General features: G+C 39.8%; 1 protein-coding gene across 2 annotated transcripts in view; it reads right to left on the minus strand.

Annotated features, from left to right (window-relative positions):
- The window catches only part of sema6a (sema domain, transmembrane domain (TM), and cytoplasmic domain, (semaphorin) 6A), a 68830-nt gene that overhangs the window by 16987 nt on the left and 29766 nt on the right, over positions 1 to 22077 (minus strand). The window contains exons 9-17 of one of the 2 annotated variants that reach the window (XM_037680967.1): positions 19551 to 19768; positions 17105 to 17236; positions 15197 to 15352; positions 10343 to 10516; positions 8679 to 8819; positions 8506 to 8583; positions 4270 to 4328; positions 3525 to 3545; positions 64 to 243 (exon numbers count right to left, since the gene is read on the minus strand). In XM_037680967.1, the coding sequence (XP_037536895.1) occupies positions 64 to 243; positions 3525 to 3545; positions 4270 to 4328; positions 8506 to 8583; positions 8679 to 8819; positions 10343 to 10516; positions 15197 to 15352; positions 17105 to 17236; positions 19551 to 19768 (1159 nt within the window). The remainder of the gene's footprint in view (positions 1 to 63; positions 244 to 3524; positions 3546 to 4269; positions 4329 to 8505; positions 8584 to 8678; positions 8820 to 10342; positions 10517 to 15196; positions 15353 to 17104; positions 17237 to 19550; positions 19769 to 22077) is intronic. The other variant, XM_037680968.1, reaches the window with a different exon arrangement.

Raw genomic sequence — 22077 nt, forward strand, 5'->3', positions numbered from 1 at the left:
ACTTCCATGCCACAAGCAACAATGGACCCAACTGACTACTCGCTGTTGCGTTCCAAGGCTTACCATTGACTTCGGCTTGAGTCTGAGAGGGCACTGCCACGTACGGGTCCTCCCCTTTGTCTGAGCTCATGGGGGGGTCCTTCCGCTCCACCATGCGGCCCCGCCCCAGGGGGCCCTCTGCAGCCTCTGGGAGGGCTGATGTGGGAAGTGTAAGGGTGTGGTGATGGTGGTGGTGCTGGTGGCCTGCCGGACACAACACAGGTTAACTCACGCTCGGTGCACGCAGGCACAGGCGAGCTGGGTGCTCACGCACACACACACACACACACGTTTGTTTCTCTGATCAGACACACACAGTCACATAAACAGTCAGACAGCTTCTGGGCTGTGTGAGTTAACAGGCTGTTTCCCTTGTGACCTTCAGCAACTCATTAGCAAACACGTGAGCGTTTGCTAATGATCAACATGTTTCCTTTTTCTGTCATTCTCTGCGTCTCTGTCTTCCTCGCCGTCCCTCCTCCTGCTCTGATTGACATGTCAGATCTCTGCTGGGACCTGTCAGCACATAATTCCTCCACAGTAACCACAGGGTGTCTTATCTTTCATATGTAGGACAAAAGATAAACTTCCCCAACACTGGTCTTGTTAAGAGTTGCCTGTAATTTTGCTCCAACTATAAAATGCCTCTAATGCTGTGCCTTTTCCTTTTCCTTTAGTTTTTCTCAAGTCTTTAATCATAAAATTTAAATCGGTGTAGTTGCACTGTTCGTTGTGCTTTGACATACAACCATAACTTATCCCACTTTCAATTTAAAACTGAACTGAGGGATAAACAATTGGTTAACGGTGAGAAAATGAGTCATTGCTCTGCAGTGGCTCTAATCATTTCTCAACCTGAAATCCCAAATGATTTATGATTTCAGCACCTTAACTGTAAAACATAGATGCTTTTTCTGCATCTCTTGAGACATCTTTGCATTGGACCGCCTGTCACACAAAAAAGGCAGCTTGGCTGTTATCTTTGTCCGAGAGAAATTGTTCTTTTTCTGACGTTTTGTAGAGTAAATGATGAATAGGTCTCTGTTGAAATAAATGCACATATGTGGGTGATGGATCATAAATATCATGTCTCTGCTTATATCTACACATCGCATCAGTTTTCCTCTATTTGTATAAGTTACTTATTGTCTTTCATAAGCAAATTCTGAACATGTTTTTTGTCCAGCTTTTTATTTTTGAACCACCATAATCACATTAGCATCCCACAAGCTTAGAGTTAAGCCACCCTGCACCATTTAGCCCAAGCGACATATTCTATTTAACTCGGCGTATTTAAGCCACATGTGAAAGGGAAAAAGGTTTCTGCCATGGTGAGTGACAACACTTTTATCAACATCCTCTTGCAGAGCTCAACCCCCAGTTTCCATTTTGACAAGCGCTCGCTCCACGGAGGAGGTGACAGCACGTGAGAGTGTGTTTGTTTGGGGATGTGCACGTTCAATATGTGTTTGTGCTTGTGTTTGAAGATGGGTGCAGACTGCACATAATAGATCCCCGCACAGAACACCACTCAAAGCCCCCTCCTCCTCTGTGTGGCGTGGCAATCATTAAAATGATTTATTTAACTACTGGCCCAAGGCTGAGAGATTAGTGTGACAGGCCTATTTTATAATTCATTCCCCCGCCACCAGGGGAAGTGCAATTCAGGCAGATGACACACATAGAGAGAGCTCAGAGCCTCAGTGCTCCTCCACGAATCAGGAGGGGGGGGGGGGGGGGGGGGGGAGAAAAACTGCCAACTGATGCACAACTCCCCTTTTTCCATATTAAAAGATAGGCAATAGTGTTAAGATTTTAAGAAATTAGAGAATTTAGAGGGGGCAACTATTTATCTTGATATCAACAAGCAACAGTTGGAAATAAAGTTTTAGTCTAGGTGATGGTGTTGTGAACTGTCTGCGTGAATTTGTGCATGTTCCTGAAAGCACACAGCCAAGCCTGTGGGAGCATATTCATCACTGCATGGAGGGAGAGGGTGGAGTGTGTGGGGGTGGGGGTCATGCTTTTCGATGACCTTGAATCTCCAAAAGGAGGGAGACTTACAGTGGGAGTAGAACCACAGGGGGTGGGTGAAAGTGCTTTCTGGAGAGACTTTGAAAAACATCTATTTTTGTTATTCTGTATGGATCTGGCAGCTGCGAGGCATCCGTGAGTGGAAGACGAAGGTGGGGTTGTCTTTTTTATTCTTATTATTTGTGTGAGTGAAAAAACATTGTATCATGCATCTAATGTCGTCACTGATTAAGAAAAAAAAAATCTACAGAACACTCTGATCTAGTCTACAGCAGCACTTTAGAATTAAAGGAACGTGGTGCAGATTTTATGAAGCAGGGTTCTGTGAAACGGTTATGAACAATTAATATTTAGTTCAATGTAGATACAATTTTAAACAGCCTCCATTTGGAGACTTTAAATCTGACTATATTGATGAGCTTGACTAGTCCGAGCGGGCCAAAGGCCAAAGTGGATTTTAGCTCCGGTAAAACAACTCCACTCTCAAAACGTTCATAGCTGGATGCACACACTCGTTTAAGAATCGTTTTCACTATTTCACAATATATTGTCATTTGAGCAGAAATATTATAATGTTCCTCTCATGTGTGTCCCAGACTCAAAAAGGAAGTGCTACAGCTAGCTGCTGTTGGGGCTATTTAAGCTTGCAAATAACCGCAAAATGAATGAACCACAATATAAAAAATAAAATAAAATTCAACAACGCAACAATCCACTTTTGTCTTGGCTCTGCTCAGGTTAGCCGTTAGCTCATTGTTTCAGTCTGAATTACCTCATTTCTCCAAGATGAAGTTGTTTAAAGTTGTTTAAAGAGGTAGGATGTTCTTTGTTTTTAACATTCCCCCAGAAACCCACCTGAGAAAATTGGAACTGTTGCTTTAAGTACGTTTTCTTTCTTTGGTTCACAGAATCACACTAAACAGGCCAGGTTAATGCATCCTTCTCTCTATCGACTTGTTTAGTTCACATAGTGAGGGACTTGCTCACTATCAAAGCCTTTCACCACCAACAACCAGATCCATCCACTTAACAAAGCAAAGGTCATGGCTAATCAATGCTATTGCACAGGGGAAAGGAGGCTGGAGCTTCAGAGATGAGGAGGAGGAAAAGGCCCAGTAAAACTAACAGAAACAGAATGAACATCAAAGATGAAGGATTTTTAACTACGACCTTTATTCTAAACACCAAAGGGGCTAGATAAGGAGCATGAAAGTGACCGACTTTCATTACCTTCATAACTGGAAGGGGAGTCTATCAAAAAGAAGAAATGAGATCAATTCGGTTAAAACCCCAAGTCATTAATAACCCGTCTTTGCACATGTGGGAGGAGTTTTAATTTCCTTGAGAGCTGATGAATGACTGAGTAGATGAAGAGGTGTGGCTGAAGGTAAAGATTTAAGATGAAGAGATGGAGCTTCCATCTTATATGATTGCCTGTGTGGGATACTTACCATTCAGTGCCACAAATGTATCTGGGAAAAAGAAAAAAAAAGAAATGAAGGGAGACATTATTGTGTGCAATAAAAGGAGCCTATTTGCTATAACATAATGAAAAGCCATGACTTTTAAGGTCATTCAGAATCGTCTGGCAGCTCTTTGCTCTGCTCACTTCTAATCAAAAAGATTTTAATCTCCCTCTAAGAATGATGAAGTTACAACAATATGTGTTGCCTTCACTAAAATTACAAAACAAAAGTGGAGAGAAAGTGTGCTACCTTCATTTACTGGGTGATTTGATAAGTGATTTATTGCTGAATAGTTTACACGTTTTTTTCAAACTGTGCAGCTCAGAAGAATTGCATCTTTAAAAAACAGGCTTGCAGCGTCTCACAAAGTAAATGTTTTCTCTGTGCTTCTGAATGTTGATGTTTTTGAAAGAATTTGCAAGAAGCAAACCAATATTTGTCCATTATGGGACACAACACTCTATTGACCAGGACACCAGAGAAACAGCGGGGAATGGGACTCTGGAGGACAAGAGCTGAAAGAGACAGATGGATGGAAGACTCTGAAAGTGAGAGGTTTGTTGGGAAGAAACAGACGGGAGAGGAAAAAGGTGACGGCAGCAAAGAGGGAAATAGAGCGCTTTGGGGGGAAGGAGGGCAGAGCTAACAGAGAAAAGAGGAGTGATGGTGGTGAAGAAGGTGGGGGTATGGAATAGAAGAGGAAAGATAAGAGTGAAGAAGGCCTGCTTACTTTGGCAGTCTCCCAGGCCATCTGTGTTACCATGCTCCACGTCCTGCTCAAAGGCAGATCTGCAGGGAACAAAGACATCATGGTCAGCAGCGGAAAACAGGCCAGGCCATGCAGGCTTGACACACCTAGCACAGGAACAAAGCCATGTGGGGGAAAAAAAAAAAATACACCCCCAAAGATAGCGCACACTGGAACACAAGCTGCAGAAAGTCTTATGCTGGCTTGAAATCAAAGAACACCTGGAAAAGTGCCCTGGAGACCAGAATCAGTGAAAATCCAGACAGGTAGTAAAAAGCTTGTACAGAACTTGTTGCCAGGAGTGTTGGAAAAAAAAAAAAAAAAAGTATTTTAAAATTATGTGTGGCTCTGAAAAGTAGTTTAACGTTTTGTATCATAATGCTTTCTTGGCAAGTAAAAGAGGAGTGATCACTAATAACCAGTTAGCTTAGCCTAGCAAAAGTAGCGAGCTAGTGGTTCATTAGCCTAACAGCTAACTTGATCTTACTTGCAGTAAACGACATAGCAAAATAAAAACTGCAAAAAGTCACTGCCTGTTTTTATTTTAAAAGGTCCAACACAAGCTCTAATTTATTTTGAACAATGTAAATGTGTTAAATCGTCAGTTATTTGCGAAGCTATTGTTACATCTGTCCTCATTGAACTCAAAAGTGTACTTTATATTGTCCACCCAGAATCAGACCATGGGCCTCTCTCTGACCGGACAAAGATTTTTCATCTGCTCAGAGATGAGCAGTCCCAGAAGAAACTCCTTCTATGGAATCGTTTGCTGCTTGTTGCATATTTTAGACACAAACATTATCATCAGTTTAAACCAGTTATGACCTGCTCAAGTCCACACATAATATACATTATTAATGATTCAATGAGGTTGCACTCCCGTCCCCTTTAAGGGGAGGAGTCTAGGATCGAAGAAAGCCAAGATTCTCTGTTGGGTTCAGGACTTCATTTCCGGTTCCTGGTCGCGGAGGTTCGGACGTTGCCAGCAGTGCTGCAATAATTCTGTAACTTTTATCTGCCTTAATAGAAATTACATGTTACAACTTTATTATTTTCTGCCGTAACTCATGTCGGCGCGAGTCTCCTCTCCACCTGGGATAAACGAGCCGGCTTTGAACGCCACGGCCAAATGGTGTCACTATCCAACATACTGCTGCTAGTAGCTCCAGATTTATACAAGCATAAGTGGTATCAGTTTTCTAACGTAATTCTTTGCAAGAAAGTAAAATTCATATTTATTTCACAATTTCTTTTTCTCCAGTGCTCGAAGTTGTGCAATCTTGTCTCCTTGTGCACTTTGTCTGATTTTATCAAGTTTCAGGAGATATGAGTGTAGTTACAATCACATGGACCAAGAGCAGAGCAGTGGGGGGTAACCATGCTTGAGGGCCATCATATGACACAGAAAGAAAGAGTTTTAGATGTGTTATTTTCTGATACAGTCTGCACAGAGACATGTTTTCTCCCTGAAAGACCACCAAGCAAGCTGTAAGGAGATCGGTGAAACAGAGCGGACCAACTGTCAACCAGAATTACAGTCACGCATGACAGTTTTTCACAGTCCACCTCAGCTCCCTCTTCAGCACTCCACCTCCTCGGTCTGTCCACCCGCCTCTCATTTTCCTCACCCTTCACTGATCAGAATGATAGCTTAAAGCAGGATTATTTTCCAAAACACCATCACCTCTCCCTTGTGCACACTGGTCAAAGGGAAAAAATGTGGACCTCACAGGAATAGGAACATTTTGGATGAGAGGCTACAGCTGGATTTCTCTTGTTTGGGAATCAGAGTAGAAAAAAGTCTAATTTATTCAAAGCCATAAACACATTTAGGAGTAACACTGAGCAGAATGACAGTATTAATTACAACACAATGTTTTGTGGTATTCATATGGATTATTTAATATGTACCTCCATCCTAAAGATACTAGCAGACCTTGAGCATCTATGGTACAAATTAACATCTTGAAATAGCTTGCACCCTCCACATTACACAAGACCAAAGCAACTTTGTTGTTGGGATTTTTAGCATAGGTTCTTAGTAACATTATCAACTGTAGTATGATAAAGATTTACAAGGTTGAAATCCTACTGGCCTGAAAATGAATTAACAATGAGCATTCATTGTACATATGTAGTTTCTGGGCCCCACTTGGCACATATGAAGAGTGAATGAACCACAGCATGAACCCTCAGTTAAGAGGGTCAGGCTTATAGAGGCTGCATAATAGCAACAGAAGTGCAGTGTGTTCAAATGTTCGACACTACAGGCGGGCAGATCAGGGTTGAGGTCCCAGAGCAGCCATATTATACATATTTAAAGCAGATTCAAAATGTGTTCTACATAACTGGAGGCAGCTAAATATCCTATATTTGTATTATTCATTATTTTTCATCAGATTAGATTATTATCTACGATTTGATGTTGCACAGAGGGGACTTGGTTGTTGAAATGCAGGTCAGGCATAATAACACTAATTATTCATGTAAAAATAAAATGGAAAGCGGGGAATATACTGTAGAAACAGTGTGAGAGAAATATGCAAATTAGACTGCAAAGCTGCCATTTCTTTATGATTCATGCCATTTGTTTAAAAAGAAATAGGAACTCATCAGGTCACAAACCAGCATATGGGCACATTTTATCTGAGCATGCTTATTTGATGAGCTGATTATTGCAGTACCATGGTGTACCTATATTACAACATAACAACCATTCAGAATCATATGCAATTATATGCATGAACAGGGGGGTAACTGGGGACCATATTGCAGAAGACTAGAGTGCAAGCTGTTTATAGGCAGCAGGTATAAGAGGCATAACTACACATGGGAAAGCTGGCACACTAGCATCAGGACCAGATGGAAGAAGAAAGGAGGGGAGGTTTACAAGAGAGAAAGAGCATGTGGAAGGAAAATCGAGGGAAAAACAGATAAAAATAGATACACCGAAAGGAATGGGCATGCACATTTAAGAAAATATGTTTGGGTAGAAAGACTAGAAAACAAAAGGACAAATTGTATGAGCAAACTTTTCCACACCTGTTTAGATAGCTCATCCCACCAAACCAAATGTACATCATTTTACTGTAAAAAGGCAGTCATCTGCCCTTGTTTGTGTCAGCTCCTGCTGCAAACACAGTCAAAACTGTCCACCAGTTCATCGTCACAGAGTAATAACTGGATGGGTAGCATATGCGGTTTGATGTATGTTTTGTGCGTATGTGTTGCACTGGCATGCAAGACCAATATATTTCAAGGATGATCAAATTTATCCATCGTCAATTAGCCAGTGGTCCTTCTTTATGCTTTCATCTGTAAAATATTTTTCCCACCACAAAATTTCATGTGCTGTTTGTTCAGAAAGCATAATCTGGTTCTGTGTCATAACTGCAGCCACAAAATTATAGTCGCTGCAGCCATCAAACTTTCCCCGAGCCCTGCATACCCAACATCAGGCTATGGTCAAACAACACTTTCCATCCATTCATCCTTCCAACAGCCTCTTCAGCTGGAGGCAAGTTCACTTACTTGCCAAAAAATAAGAAAATTCAAGAGAAAATGGCAACAGGTACAATGAAAATGGTAGAATATTGTTGTAGTAGTGACATTCAACTAAGTTCATAAGATTCAGGAGATGAAACAAAAGGGGTGGATTAATACACTATGATACCCATGAGCCTCAGAAAGTGGTTTTATGGCAAAAAAAAAAAAAAAAAAGCCAGGAATATAAAATATGTGGGAGCTGTAGTGGTGAAAAAAGCAGGAAAAATCATAACGGTATTGGAATCATGAATCAGAGGGATGTCTGCTACACAAACTGAGGGGAACAAACAAAAAATGAATAACTACCCAGTGAAGTTACACAATAAATACATTTCTGAATATCTTCATAGTAATAGCCCTAAAATGACTAACAGAAACTAAGTTAGAAAACTGAAATTATCGCAGATTTTATCGACAAACGGTTATTTAAAAATAAATCAATGCAAATTGCCATATAATTTGATTTAACTCTTCAAAACAAACACATTTAGCTTAGCAGCACTTCTTTTATGCTGTTTACATAGGACTGGGTGATGGTTTTTTATAGTAGCTGATTTCTATTCCAAGGTTTTATTGTTTCTTTCTTTGTTTCTTACATAAAAAGAAACTTGGCTACCCAAAAGACTTCCTCTCACTATACACATTTCAAGGCTTGCGCTTGTGTTGACTTACTTGGTGTTGCCAACCACTTGTCTGCAGGCACCTTCTGACACCCAACCACAGTATGGGTCCCTGGAGGCTATACAGGACCTATACAGGATAATCAACCCACAATCAGTCACTCATGTTTTACACACTGAAATAATGATTCAAAGAATGGTTTTACAGGCGAATATCAAACTTACTTCTTGCACCGTCCATGCCTTTCACATCGAGACAATGGCACTTTGACCACACAGGAAGTGAAAGCCACCCACAGAGCTTGACTCTTGGTGTCAATCTGCATCCCGATGATGCGCTTGTCTTCCACACCATCTATGTTGCATCTAACAAAAGGCAGAAAATAGGAATAAACCTTCCTTAATAGGTCTTTTCTTTGGTTGTAAATCAAATGGAAAAGTCTAAGAAAAAAGTTTAAGTAACAAAACAAGATGTAGAAATAATTTAAAGAACAAAATGTGGCGATTAGATGTAGAAGACAAACAGTGAGGTAAACAAGAACACAGATGAGGCTGGAAAAGACTACATGAGGTCAGGGACAGAGTGGGAGATAAAGCGAGATAAGAAACTGGGTGATACGGATACAGATAAACAGACAGATGGTCACTGTGAGCAGTCTGCAGCACTTAACTGTAAAATCCACTAACAACTGACTCAAGCCCCTCCACCTCCTACATGTGACCACTCCTCCATCCCTGTTAGTCAACTCTGCCTTTGCAGCCTCACAGGACCCCATTCTAATCCCTCAGAGGTGTGTCAAGCATCTCTATCCCTTCTTTCCCTTCACTCTTCTCTCCATCCTGCCATCCAGCTCCTGAGATTTAATCTCCTCTTCACAGAGCTCTGGTTCTGCATTAACATTCTCAATTAGGGCTTAGAGTCAATCTACACTGGGTAATGCACAACAATCGGGCCTGGGCTGATCCAGCCAGCCAGGCGGGGAAGCAAAGTCACTTACTGTACACGACTGAAGCCAGATGGCCAGCAGCCGACAGATTCTCAGCCCAAGCCGACAGGAGAGAGGACAGTAACATGGAAGAGGGGAGAAAGAGACACAGGAAAGGGGAGAGGAAAGAGGACAGAGCCATGCCCTCATCTCCTAAACACAGCTCATCACATGGCTGCAGCATGTTAGATAATAAACCATGAAAGCCCTCCCGTCAAGTCCTTCACTTGTTCCTTTTAGCTTCCCATCACATTTCTGTTCTTCCCAACTGTTTTCTCCCATTCACTGTGTTTGTGCTGCCATTTGCTCCCTCTCGTCCATTTCCTCCCAACCAAATGTTTGCTCTGGCAGGACTGTATTGTGGCTGATTTTTCCTTATTCCCTTATACTTGAAATACAACGTTCAACTCACTCCACAAGTTCATGGTCACACATACATACAGCACAAACCAACAGGCATGTAATGTATTAGTAAGAGATCGGAGGCTGGCTCCAAAGACTAACATAAACCTCAAAGTGAATGTGTGTTAGCTTTAATCAGCCAACATTTTTGAGGAGCTGGGCTCCGCTGTGGTTAGGAACCACACTCAAACACTATTCAGAGTCTTAGTGTCTATGTCTTTAATTTAGTGGCTGTGGTTGGGCAGAGTGTAACCTGATAAAACTCTTAAATGATAGAGTAGCCATCTGGTTGACTGGCTTCACTACAGAGCTTGGGTTGGGGGAACTGACTTGTAATGATGAAGCTGGTGGGTTGGCAGAGATGATAGGTGCTAAAAACATACAACGTCTCTCTGAGTAACACACACACATTTAAGCAATGACTGGCCTTCCTTCGTTTGTAGCAACTGTATCTATGTGTACCCTCCATCATACATGCCTACTGTGCCCAGAGCTACGTACTTGTCAGGGTTGTAGACGTTTAGCTCCTCTAGAAACAGGCTGTCATTGAGAAAGCCATTGTTCATCTTGGCTAAGAATTTGAGAATGATGCCTTTCTCGGATCCCAAGAACACAACTGTGTGATTCTTATGGGGCCCTGCTTTGTTGTCCACCACGATGCGCGTCAGACGATACCTGGAAAAAGGGATACCAAGTAAGACAAATAAACCAATCAGTACATTAATTAGTCAATTTGTCTACCAATAGAAAAACACATCAGTTCTTTGAAAGAGAAACAAATAGCAAATCACATCAATCGTAGGAATACAAGTTGAACTAAAGTTAAAGAGACAAGCAGTCAGTCAATAATTGTGTTTTCCATTGTGTGTCTAAAGAGGACAACAGAACTGCAGGGAACACTTATTAAAAATGTTTTATTCATTAGACTGGAAAAAAAATCCTGTCGGAGAATTAAAAAACATAACACCTATATATCTTAGGCACAATTTCTTATCTGCTTGACAATTAGTGATCACACAGTTTAAATCACCCCTCCCCCATATATCTACATTTGTATATCCATCCATCCAGATATACATACATACATACATACATGCATACATACATACATACATACATACATACATACATACATATATATATATATATATATATATATATATATATATATATATATATATATATATATGCAATTTTATTTATCTTTTGAGGTGATATTAAACCAGTAATTTTGGATTCACACTCTTCTTTGTGATTGTGAGTGTTTGAATCTTAAAATCACAAAGAAAAAAAAAACAAGTATTTATTTAAATAATGAAGTAGACTGAAATAGATATCGCTGGTGTTTATATGTTTTCTTATTCTGGGAAACAAATGTGTTGAGGTTATCAAAAGGAGAAACATTTGCATGTTGGTGTGCCTTATGCTAATGTTATTTATTTTTCTTCTTTTATATATGATGGATTTTTAGGATCTTTAGAATTTGTTGCAATAGAATGACATTGGTTCTTAATAATATGGAAACATGTTATTGTGTAAAGAACAAAAATTATAACGTAACAAATGTTATTGCCATGTAAGTGGCATATTTTTGTTTCGTACATTTATTACTTAAAAATAAAGATTTTAACACAAGTTTTAAAACATCTTTCTCTTATTTACACATTACATTTGTTGTCAAAAAAAAAAAAAAATTTTCAGAAAATTTGGTGTGATGGTTCGGGAAAAAAAGCTTTTATTGGCTCTAGAGCGTCTCTTACTCTTAAAGCCCAATGTTTTTCTGTTTGGTCTCAAAGTTGTGCAATTGTTACTAACTGGATTTGAGAATCTTTCAAGATAGAAGCTCCAAAAAACAGCTTAAGGCTTTAGGGGTTAATAGAAGTAGATTGGATTTAAAGATTAGAGATGAGCGCTTATCCGGAAATCTAGGAAGTCCACCATTACCCTCATTAATATTGACTGTGTTCTTGACGTGAAAACGAGTCAAAAGCTACACACCAGTGAAGCAATTATCGAAAAAATAAAATGTCTGCATGCATCAGGTTATTTTTTTCCTTACAAGTGCACAGTTTTACACCAGGAGACCATTAAAATACAAAGTTACACCGATGTGACCAGTAACACGGGTTTCATACTGTCAAACTCAACAAGAATGTGAAGGTCTAATTAGGTTTTGATCCAAGAGGAGCTCTAAGGACATCAGTGAGGCTGCAACTCAGTAAAACAATACAATCTCTACAGATAATACAGTTTATTTATTTCCTATTTAGATCCAGATAATAAAAAAAATCACAAGAGCGAGATTCTTCAGTGTCTCTCCAGTTTAAAGTGATTGTGTTCAGCCAGCTGAGGGCCTTACCACAGAACACCAAAATTCAAAATTCAAGCTAAAAAAAAAAAAGAAGAGAGAATGAAAGAAAAAAGCTTTTTCATATTGAGTCAGAAGGTTGCACTTGATACTGGAATTTCCTCTCGTGTCAAGTATGAAATCATATTACTGGCTTTATTTCCAGTTGAATTCAGCTTCATGCTGAAACCACAGCAAATATTCTCATCCATCTCATATACTTTTGTGAAGCTTTTTAAACTTCAACAATTCTTTGATGATTGGCTCACATAAATTCAGTCATTTCATGGTTGATCAATGAAAAAAATATTTACTTTATTAAATAATTTGCTCATTTATTGCTTATACAACAAAGAATGTTAATCAAACATCAGTTTAGAAACAGCAAGGAAACTTACTGAAACGTACTAAAGCACTTTAAAGTGAACGCAGGTTCACTTAGACCTGTCACAAATCTGTCAGTTTGTCCAACCTTTAAATCGCAACCAGCTTCAAGTATAAGCAGTACGATGGAGCTTTAGGGCCACGCTAAGAAAAAAAAATAAAGTCCATAAAGTTACGAGAATAAAGTCGTGCAAGACTTTTTTTTTACAGTTCTCGTTTATTTTATTTTTTTCCCCATGAGTCGGATCCTCAACGCGACCTGTCAATCAATCTAGTAGGCGTGTCAGAAAATGACCAATCCAAAGCTAAATGCTCCTTACCTGCAGAGAACTGTGCTGCAGCCCATCAGAACATACCACTTTACTGTAAGCAGGTTCAAAGTCCTGAAACTGATAATAATCTGATGCTGATGTGTTGATAGATTAACTATCTCCTTATTTGTAAAACCAGTACCAAAGTATAACTTAACAAGATGCTCACCATTCTTCATTTTACCACAGTTAAAATGTGGAAAACCTGCTTTATCGTGTTGGAGTTCGGATAATATTACAACTCATTTAGATTTGGATTGGTCATTTGCTGACACGCCAACTGGACTGATTGACAAAAAGACTCGTATGACTTTAATCTTATAATATTAAGACTTTATTCGACTTTATTCTCATAATGCTACGACTTTATTCTCGTAATTTTATGGTTTTCAATTTTTATCTTTTATTTTTAGTGTGGCAATGTAATTTTTCTTAGCGTGGCCCTAAAGCTCCATCGTAGACCCAGATCCACACAGGGAAGTTGGTTTTCAACTTTTTACTCCTTCAATTACTGGTAGAGGTGTCGTGTCAGCTAGTTTTGTCCTGCAGATGAGAACATGATGTGCCATTGTATCTCCCCAGAGCCTGGTTAAATGTCTGTGTAGTGTTCATAAAAGCCAGAGTGACCTTTAGGACCAAAAGACAAACGCCATGGTGCTCTGGCTTTTGGGAACTGGCCTCGGGTGCTGAAGCTCATCAGTAAAGGCAGCCACTCAACAAAAACAAAATATTTCTCCAGTAATATTGCTTTGAACGTTTAATTTATTTATTTGTTTGCTTGCTTGTTGGGGGAACAGTGAAATCTAATTCAGTTGAATTCAAAATAGTTTGTTTAGAGAGTGCCAAATCACAATAAAGGTTATATCAGTGTGTTTTATAAGGCAGGAACAAGTCCATTTCAAATACAAATCTGTTCAGAGAAATAAACTATAATGATAAAGCTCTTTGTCTATTCTTAAATAACTAAGTATAAACACCAGCAAGTCTTAAAATGGCTATTAAAAAACCAGTCAGGGGTGAACCTGGTCACCTCTTTTCTGAGCACTTAATTCAACACAAATGTTGTATGTCCATGTCAATGGATAGGTGTGTCCCAGTTGTTTTTGTCATACAAATGAAGGGTCAAGTGGTAGTGATGATGATGATCTTCTGTGCTGGGCCAAAAGGATGGCCCAGCACAGAAGATCAACATCATCAGGCCAGGATTCTGCGGTCTACACTCATCTCCAGGCCAGCGGTCACTCTTTCAAGGATGAAGATGTTCACATCCTAGACAGAGAGGAACGATGGTTTGAGAGAGGAGTAAAGGAGGCCATTTTTGTGAAAAGAAATCGTCCATCATTAAACAGGGGTGGAGGCCTCCGGGTTCAACTGTCCCCCTCTTACAATGCTGTGATTGCTAGTATCACTCAGCCCTCTGTGAGTAGTAAACAGCCATCAGTGTGCTAATGACCCATTGTTAGGCTGATGGTCCTTCTTGAGCATGTGATCAGCTGGTTTTGGTTGTCAGCAGCAAAACTGGTTGATCCACCCTGAGAAGGTGCTATTTAAGAGACTGAGCTGAAAACAGCACCTCAGACTGAGGAAGTCTCTTGGATGAGAGACGAAACGTTTCTAGATTTTTTTGCTTTGTTTTGTTTTTTGTTTTTTTGAATGTCCAGAGGACCAGATTGAACTTTTTTGGATTTTGCTCATGCAATCATAAAGTCTTGTTCAGCACATTCTGGTGTATGACAACTGGTACCATTGTTGTCCATTCTTAAAAATAGTTGCATCCTCTCGTGGTTTTGTACAGCTAATTCAATTTTGGGCAAAAACACATCACGTGCCTAAGGAAGTTGTTTACACCATCAGCTTCTCGCAGAGGTAGAATATTTTATTTAACCTTCATGACTTTTAAATAAGACCCAAGAAGAAAATACTTAAAATGTAGGGCAGTGATCATCAACTGGCAGCAAACACACCATATCCAGCTTCTCACTCCGTTTGGATGAAGAAATCCTTAATAAATCAAGATCCATAATCAATTACCTTCTGTTCTTGAGCCTTGATGTAGGAGTTAGGTTAGAAGTAACACTAAGGAATGGCATTTGGACTGATCACTGGTTTGTCATACAGGGAGAACTATAGTAAAGTGTGAATTTGTGTTTTTTCCACTCCACAAAAAGTAGGTCAGTTGCTGGTTTGCGATGAAGGACTACTGGCATTTAATGAGCTCGACTCCCTGAGCAGCACTTGGAATAATTACTGTCCTGGTCTAAAGAGGCTCACAGACCTCCGATGATAGCGGTTTGTAGAGTGTGAAGTACTTACCGCACCATGGTCTTGAGAAACCAGGGCCTGTTAGCAATGGAGGGCACAGCCTCGTCCATCAGAGGGTGCATTTTGATGAAGTTGAGCGTGTCATCAGGGAACTCATTGGATACCTTGTACCTCTCCATGGATGGAGTGCCGGCACAGCTGCCAGGTCTGCAAGTGGAGCGGAGGAAGAGGAAAGTAATGAGTACGAGAGATGATGGGAGAGGAACAAAACAGTGAGCGGATGGAAGAAAAAGTGCAGATGAAAAACCACTTCAGGACAAGAGGCCAACAGAGGACGGAAAGTCTAATTTCCAAAAATCAATAAGAGGGATGCTATAAATGACCCAACTCTTATTCCAAGAGGCTTCGGTCAAATAAGAGGATGCGTCATGTCTTCTTTTCTCTGAATTCAGGGTAAAACATTTAGACATTCAATCTATGTGATCCTTTTACAGGGAGCTGGAGAGTTTCTTGTAAAAGAGAAGCAGCTTTTGATAGCGTATCCTCTTTGCAGGCATGTCACTTCTGAGGGCTTGTAAAACCTCTTTACAGTGTAGTCTTTGATACCTTGCACATAATGCACACCAGACTCTTGAAATATTAGCCAGCTGGCCTGGCACTGTCAACGCATTTAGTGCAAACCCTAAAATGTAAATTCGTAGATGATCCAGAGAAATGTATATTGGTTTTTTGTAATTATTTTTTGTTGATGATGAAGTGAGGTTGAGCCATGGTCAACTGGGTTATGAAGAAAGTGTGTGCATCCCTTTACACATATCTTTTACACCTTTGTTACAACACAGGACTGGAAAGAATTTCATCAAGGAATGTGTTTTGATTCGTCTCTTGGCAGCTGAAATAGGCTCCAGCCTCAAACTCATGGCAACCCAGAAAAGAAAAAAAGAAAAAACTTGCACAAAATAATATTGAACAGTTTGAGGCAGGTAAAATTAAAATTTGATCCCGCTGTGTGAAAACGCAAAGTTCTGCTCCTGAAAGTCCTTACTTTGTCCTGAAATAAAGTTCATATGAGTTTTGGTCAGCTGCTAGCTAGCAATATAAATGTAATCTCAGAATTGCTGCTGGGAGTCTACTGGTTATTTGTGCACGCATATGGACGGCAGAACGGAAACAGACATGTCTTAAATATGAAAATCTGCAAATGATTCGTTTAAGAATGTAGCACATGGAGGAACAGTCTGCTGAAGGACCAGACCTTGGTGGCATTGTTACAGCTCTCCATCTGCTTGCATGTTAATAAAAAAAAGATCAGAAAACACCAGAGAATAGATCAATTACTGCCAAGTGAACAAATGCTGGCATATCTGCTCCTTGAAACGTCTGACCTTACTGTAAATAAACACGCTGTAATGTGCTAATTGAGGTAAGAAGGTGAACTCACTCATATAGTCATTTACACAGATTACTAAGATGAGTTGCTCCTACTCACATCTCACAGATAAACACTCAGCATCAACAATTACCGTGGCCCAGATCTTTGTAGTAAATTTGTTTTTTTGTTTCCCTTGAGGATACAAGAGAAGCTTTTAGCGAAGTAATTAGTGAGTGATAGATGAGAGATTGATCAGGCTGATGCTTTTGTAGACTAAACCAACCATCTTTAAAATGATCTTACGCATCATTTGTTGATGCTTATGCAACTGTGTGTGGACGAGTGCGTTCAGTTTTGAAAAACAGGTTGCATTTATACTAAAGAATTGCAGAGATAAGTTGGGTTTAAGTATTTGCCGTGCATCACATTGTTTTCTGCACTAATTTGAGAGCTGCGGATGTATAGCTTATGTCTGTTTACAACAAAAGAGCGAGAACAATAACTGAGAAGAAAGACAGGATGAGACACTTTTGGATTTGATTACTTTTATGCATGTGTTTATGTTTATGAATAAGACACAGTTTTACCTTGGCTTGGGAACCTTCTCTTCAGGAAAAGCCGTCCAGGTGGAGTCAGGGGATTTCTGCTCTTTGAAACGCCCTGTGAATGCGTGCGCCACCTCCGCCATGTCGTAGGCGCAAACAGCTGAACCTGGAATACTGCCACAACATAAACAGATGCACAGAACAAAAGCATGAGCATTTCAAAGAAGCACCTTGCCAATTCTGGACTATCACCAAGGGACAGAAAAATGGATTTCCAACCCCCTTTCAGAAGAGTTAAATCCCCTGAGGATGCTTTAATTTAGAAGCTGCATGTTTTAAATGATGACCATTTTCAATTAAAATAAAATACAATTTCTTCTATTATTATAATTGCCCACAGCTGAAGGCGATGTCAAAGTGTTTTTTTGACCATTTTGTGTGTGGTATGTGTTAGCAAAAAAGCTCATGATTTGCTGAACAAATTTTTATGAAAGATTTAGAAAGTAATCATTAGGTGTGCATTTAGTTAAATAAAAACAGCCTCCACCGCTTATTAAATATGAAAATAGCTGCAACTAGTCAAGAGTTTTTGAGACTGATCTCTGAGCACAGACTACCTGAGATTTGGGTTCAATGGACTCAACTGTCTGTGTTTCGTGGTAAAAATCTCACAATTCTCTAATAGATTTTAATGAGACTTTCAGGAAGTAGTCACTGGGTTGACACATACAACTGGTTAACTTTTGGAGCCAGCACAGAAAATCCACCTTAGTCTACGCAACAATTTTTACCTCAGTAAATTTTACAGATATGAAGCTAAAACTTTGGTGTGGTAGTAGCTGACAGTCATTCTCAACACACACTCCTAGTGCTAGTAGTTTATAACAGTTCATGCTGCTGTTGTTTGGTGTATTGTTTTGCACTATTGTTGTTTAGCATACGTCTCGGATCTTTTGGCGTGCCGTTTGGTTTTGTTTTAGCGTATATCTTAGTTGATATCTTGGATCCTAATTTACTGTTTCTTTTTACACGTTATATTTTTGCTGTTGTTGGACGTAACTGGAACCATGTGTACACAATTTCATTCCACCTCACGTACCACATGTGATGCGAATGACAATAAAGAAACTTGAACCTTATACAAGAGCACACAAATTATCTATATACTGAAAGAGATTGTGCAAAATGCTTTTTTCAATGTTGGATCAAAACAGCTATAAGTGCATAACTTTTCATCCTGAAATGATCTTTGTGTAAAAAGCTCTGGTATGAAAGGCAGCAGGCGATAGGCATTCCTTCAAGAAATGCAAAGCTTTTAATTCTTCTTCCTTCTCCCCTCCCTTCTGTGGGTTTCCCCAAAAACCTCGTGTCCTTAAAAGTTCATCACAAGTTTACTGCTAAGCTCCAAATATGAACAACAAATCATTTATTATTGCCTCACAAAATACCCATCTTGTGATAGCAGCAGTGTCACTGACATCTTGCCTTTGTGAGGAATCAATGCATAGCTGATTACTGAGTCACGTCTTGGATTTTTAGCGCATCCTTTTAACCAAGAATTGTTTACGGGGAGTGAAGTCCTTCTCCCCCTCTTTTTGCTGCCAGGACTTTCTTACTGTTGCATCATGAGTTAAACTCATAGACATCGAGGGGACTGAATACACAAGGGCAGTATTATAGAGGTCAGAAAGTTGTTCATTCTTGGCTCAGCTGCTAAATTGCAGTAATTACTGTCTGCTGTGGATATGTACAGAAAGTTAGACAATTATATTTCTGTTTATTTCAGGTTTCTAACAAGGCAAATAGAGGAACGAGGTGGTCAGTTAGCAAATGGCCCGGTCTTGAAACGCTGCCGTGTTTCCAGACAGACAATTAAGTGACACAAACTTTCTAAATTTGCCTCCTCTAATTCCACTCCCTGAGTATGAAATGTAAAATTAATACTAGAATCAAAACGGGTGCTTATAGAAATTTTCAGAGGTGCTGCTTCGTTGGGTTTTAATGTCCATTAACCATGCTCAATTGCGTTGTCACAAGTAATTGTCTTATCTGCTCAAAAGCAGGCATAAAATAGAAAATTACAATATGTATGAGCTATCAGCAGAGCTCCGTGTCTCTGTGGTAATTTTCAATTTGGATAAAAACACTCCCACGGCCTTCAAGGAGAGGTCAGCATATGAATTTTAAGATAGAAAATATGATTCAACGCCTGCAAGTCCAAAGGGCATTAAACTTGTTTTGATGGAGTACGAAAATGTTGACCCTGTGGTGCTCAGAAAATACACGTGGCCAAAAGGTAGATGAGGATCACAAGCCAGCAACAAATAATATGATAAAGACTGTCAGGTTGTCAAAACACAGACAGTTTGAGGGCATTTTAGTTCAAACAGAGAGATAATCACACTAACGGAAGCTTCTGACATTTTAAACATTAGTTTAGATTAGAAATACAAATTTGTGTCTCTTTTATTTCTTTTGCTCTGGATACCTGTTGTAAGGTGTGGAGAACGTCGCCATGACGACGTCCCTCCCGTTGATGTGAATGACGTCTGTCACGGCCTGCAGGATGTTGAAGTAGAAGTGAGAGTCGCCGGGGATGGAGCAGTTCAGGCGAGATTTTAGGAAGGAGGTCCACTGTTTCTCCAGGACGCGGGGCGAGCCACCGCGGTCGTTCTTACAAACCCTCGCCACCCGTGGAAACACGACCTGACAGAGTGACGGTTTGAAAAGTTACATTGCTTTGAATCAGCTGTCACTTTTGTCACATCCAGTCTGATGCTTTAAGTGAAAAGAGTACTCTGTGGATTTAGCATTGCACCCCTACAGCGCTGTCAGACTCATGATGGACAGTTTTACAATAGAGATCCTAATTGACGCTGGAGAGCAAAGAAGACATCTACAAAACTCAAGGCAATTCATTATATTGCACGTGGCACCCTCTCAAACCAATCCACAATCCAAAGACATGCATGTTATAGGTTAACTAGTGATTTCAAAGTGTCTGGAGGTGTGAAAGCTAACGCTTTTCTCTGAGCTCTGTAATGGATGTGACTTGTGTTCTGCCTTTGGCCCAGTCTCAGATGGAGTTGACAGATGATGAATAGTGGCTTTCACCAAATAAGAAAAAAAAAATGATAGTCTCACATTCAGAGTCAGAATAAATAGATTTTTATGTTGCTTTTTTTAAAATTTGCTGGCTTTTGTGCCAAATTATGAGCTGTCACACTTTGTCACCTTTCATTGTTGGGCTTTTTCTTTTAAATATGACAAGATGGAGAAACAATTTTGTGTGAAAGCAGATATTAAAAAATAGCACATTTTACAAAGCCTCTGCATCAGTTGCATTTCAGTGTTATTTCACTGTGATTAGTAAAAATGTGTGGGGGAAAAACTACCGCGATACGTGAGCAGCCTTCAGAACTGTTGACTGTCATGTTGTTTTACTTGACCTCCAGTTTAAAGAAATAATTCTGTTTCAGAAAATGTTGTGAACAACAAATATTGTCATTGTTGAAGATATCGCTTAACCAGTGTTGTAATGTAACAAAGTAGAAATACTTAGTTACTGTCCTTAAGTAGAATTTTGACGTATCTTTAATTCACTATATAAAATTCTAGCGACTTTCACTTTTACTTCAGTAGATTTTCTCAATAAAATGTGTACTTTTACTTGAATACATTTCCCTTAACCATCTTAGTTACTCGTTCCTACAATATAAAATTAGAAGAAATCTGATTGGGCAATGCCTGTTTGTTGTCGAGGGCAACCAACGGAAGTAGCATTCTAGAGCCTTCGGCCAAGCCAACCGCAGACCAGCGCTGTGACTGTCAAGGCAAGTTGTTATCAGTCATTCTGGATGTGACCAGCACCATGATGGAAGTTTGAGTTTCTAACAGTGAAACTCTGAAAGCAGGTGACGACTGCACTGGTGATGAACTCGGTGGTGTCCAACACAAGAACTTTTTTCATACGTTGGAGTGAAAGATTCCTCTTTCCGGATGAAATGCCTCTTATGCCTACCGAAGACAACAGAGATATTAGCATTCAAAAACTCCCCATCCCACTTAAAGAAGCATGTTGAGGTATGTTTATTTGTTTGTATGCTTATTTAAACAATATAATTCATATTAATTCAATCAAGCCACAGTGTGGCTTGATTTAATTAATTAACGTGTTATTTAACGTTAAATAGTCGATAATTGGTTGTTTAGATTAATTAGAAGTTTGCTAACTTTGTGTTCGCTAACTAACATTGTAGGGTACAGACTGGATTAAAAACAAATTGCATAGTGTCAAAAGCTAGGGAATAAAAGTGGGTTTTTAAACAAGACTTAAAAACAGTGAGAGTGGGAGCCTGCCTGACATGTAGTGGTAAATTATTCCACAGTCTTGGACCTGCAACAGAGAAGGTCCTGTCACCTCTGAGTTTGAGACAGGTTCCTGGAACCACTAGGAGCATCTGATCTGCTGACCTCAGAGATCACTGTGGGACATATGGCTGCAGGAGATCATTGAGATAAGAGGGGCAGAACTTTTCAGATGTTTGAAAACATACAGAAGGATTTTGAACTGAATTCAAAAGTAAACTGGGAGCCAGTGCAGGGAGGCCAGAACGGTGTAATGTGCTCTCTTTTGCCTGTACCGGTTAAAAATTGGGCTGCAGCATTTTGGACCAGTTATAATTGTGCAATGGAAGTCTGACTGATTCCAAAAAGAAGTGCATTGCAGTAATCGAGCCTGGATGTTATAAATGCATGTATTACAGTCTCAAGGTTATTTTGGGGCAATATGGGCTTCAGCTTAACTCCAGGCCTCGAGGGCCGGAGTCCTGCAACTTTTAGATGTTGCACTGGTCCAAAACACCTGAATCATATGACTGAATTAGCTTCTCAGTGCAGTCAAGTTCTCCACAGTCCTGCTAATGACCTCCTTATTTGATTAAGCTGTGTGGTATCAGAGACACATCTAAAAGTTGCAGGACTCCGGCCCTCAAGGCCTGGAGTTTGACACCTGT

The sequence above is a fragment of the Nematolebias whitei genome, chromosome 8 (assembly GCF_014905685.2).
Source record: "Nematolebias whitei isolate Nwh7 chromosome 8, NemWhi1, whole genome shotgun sequence".
Lineage (NCBI taxonomy): Eukaryota > Metazoa > Chordata > Actinopteri > Cyprinodontiformes > Rivulidae > Nematolebias > Nematolebias whitei.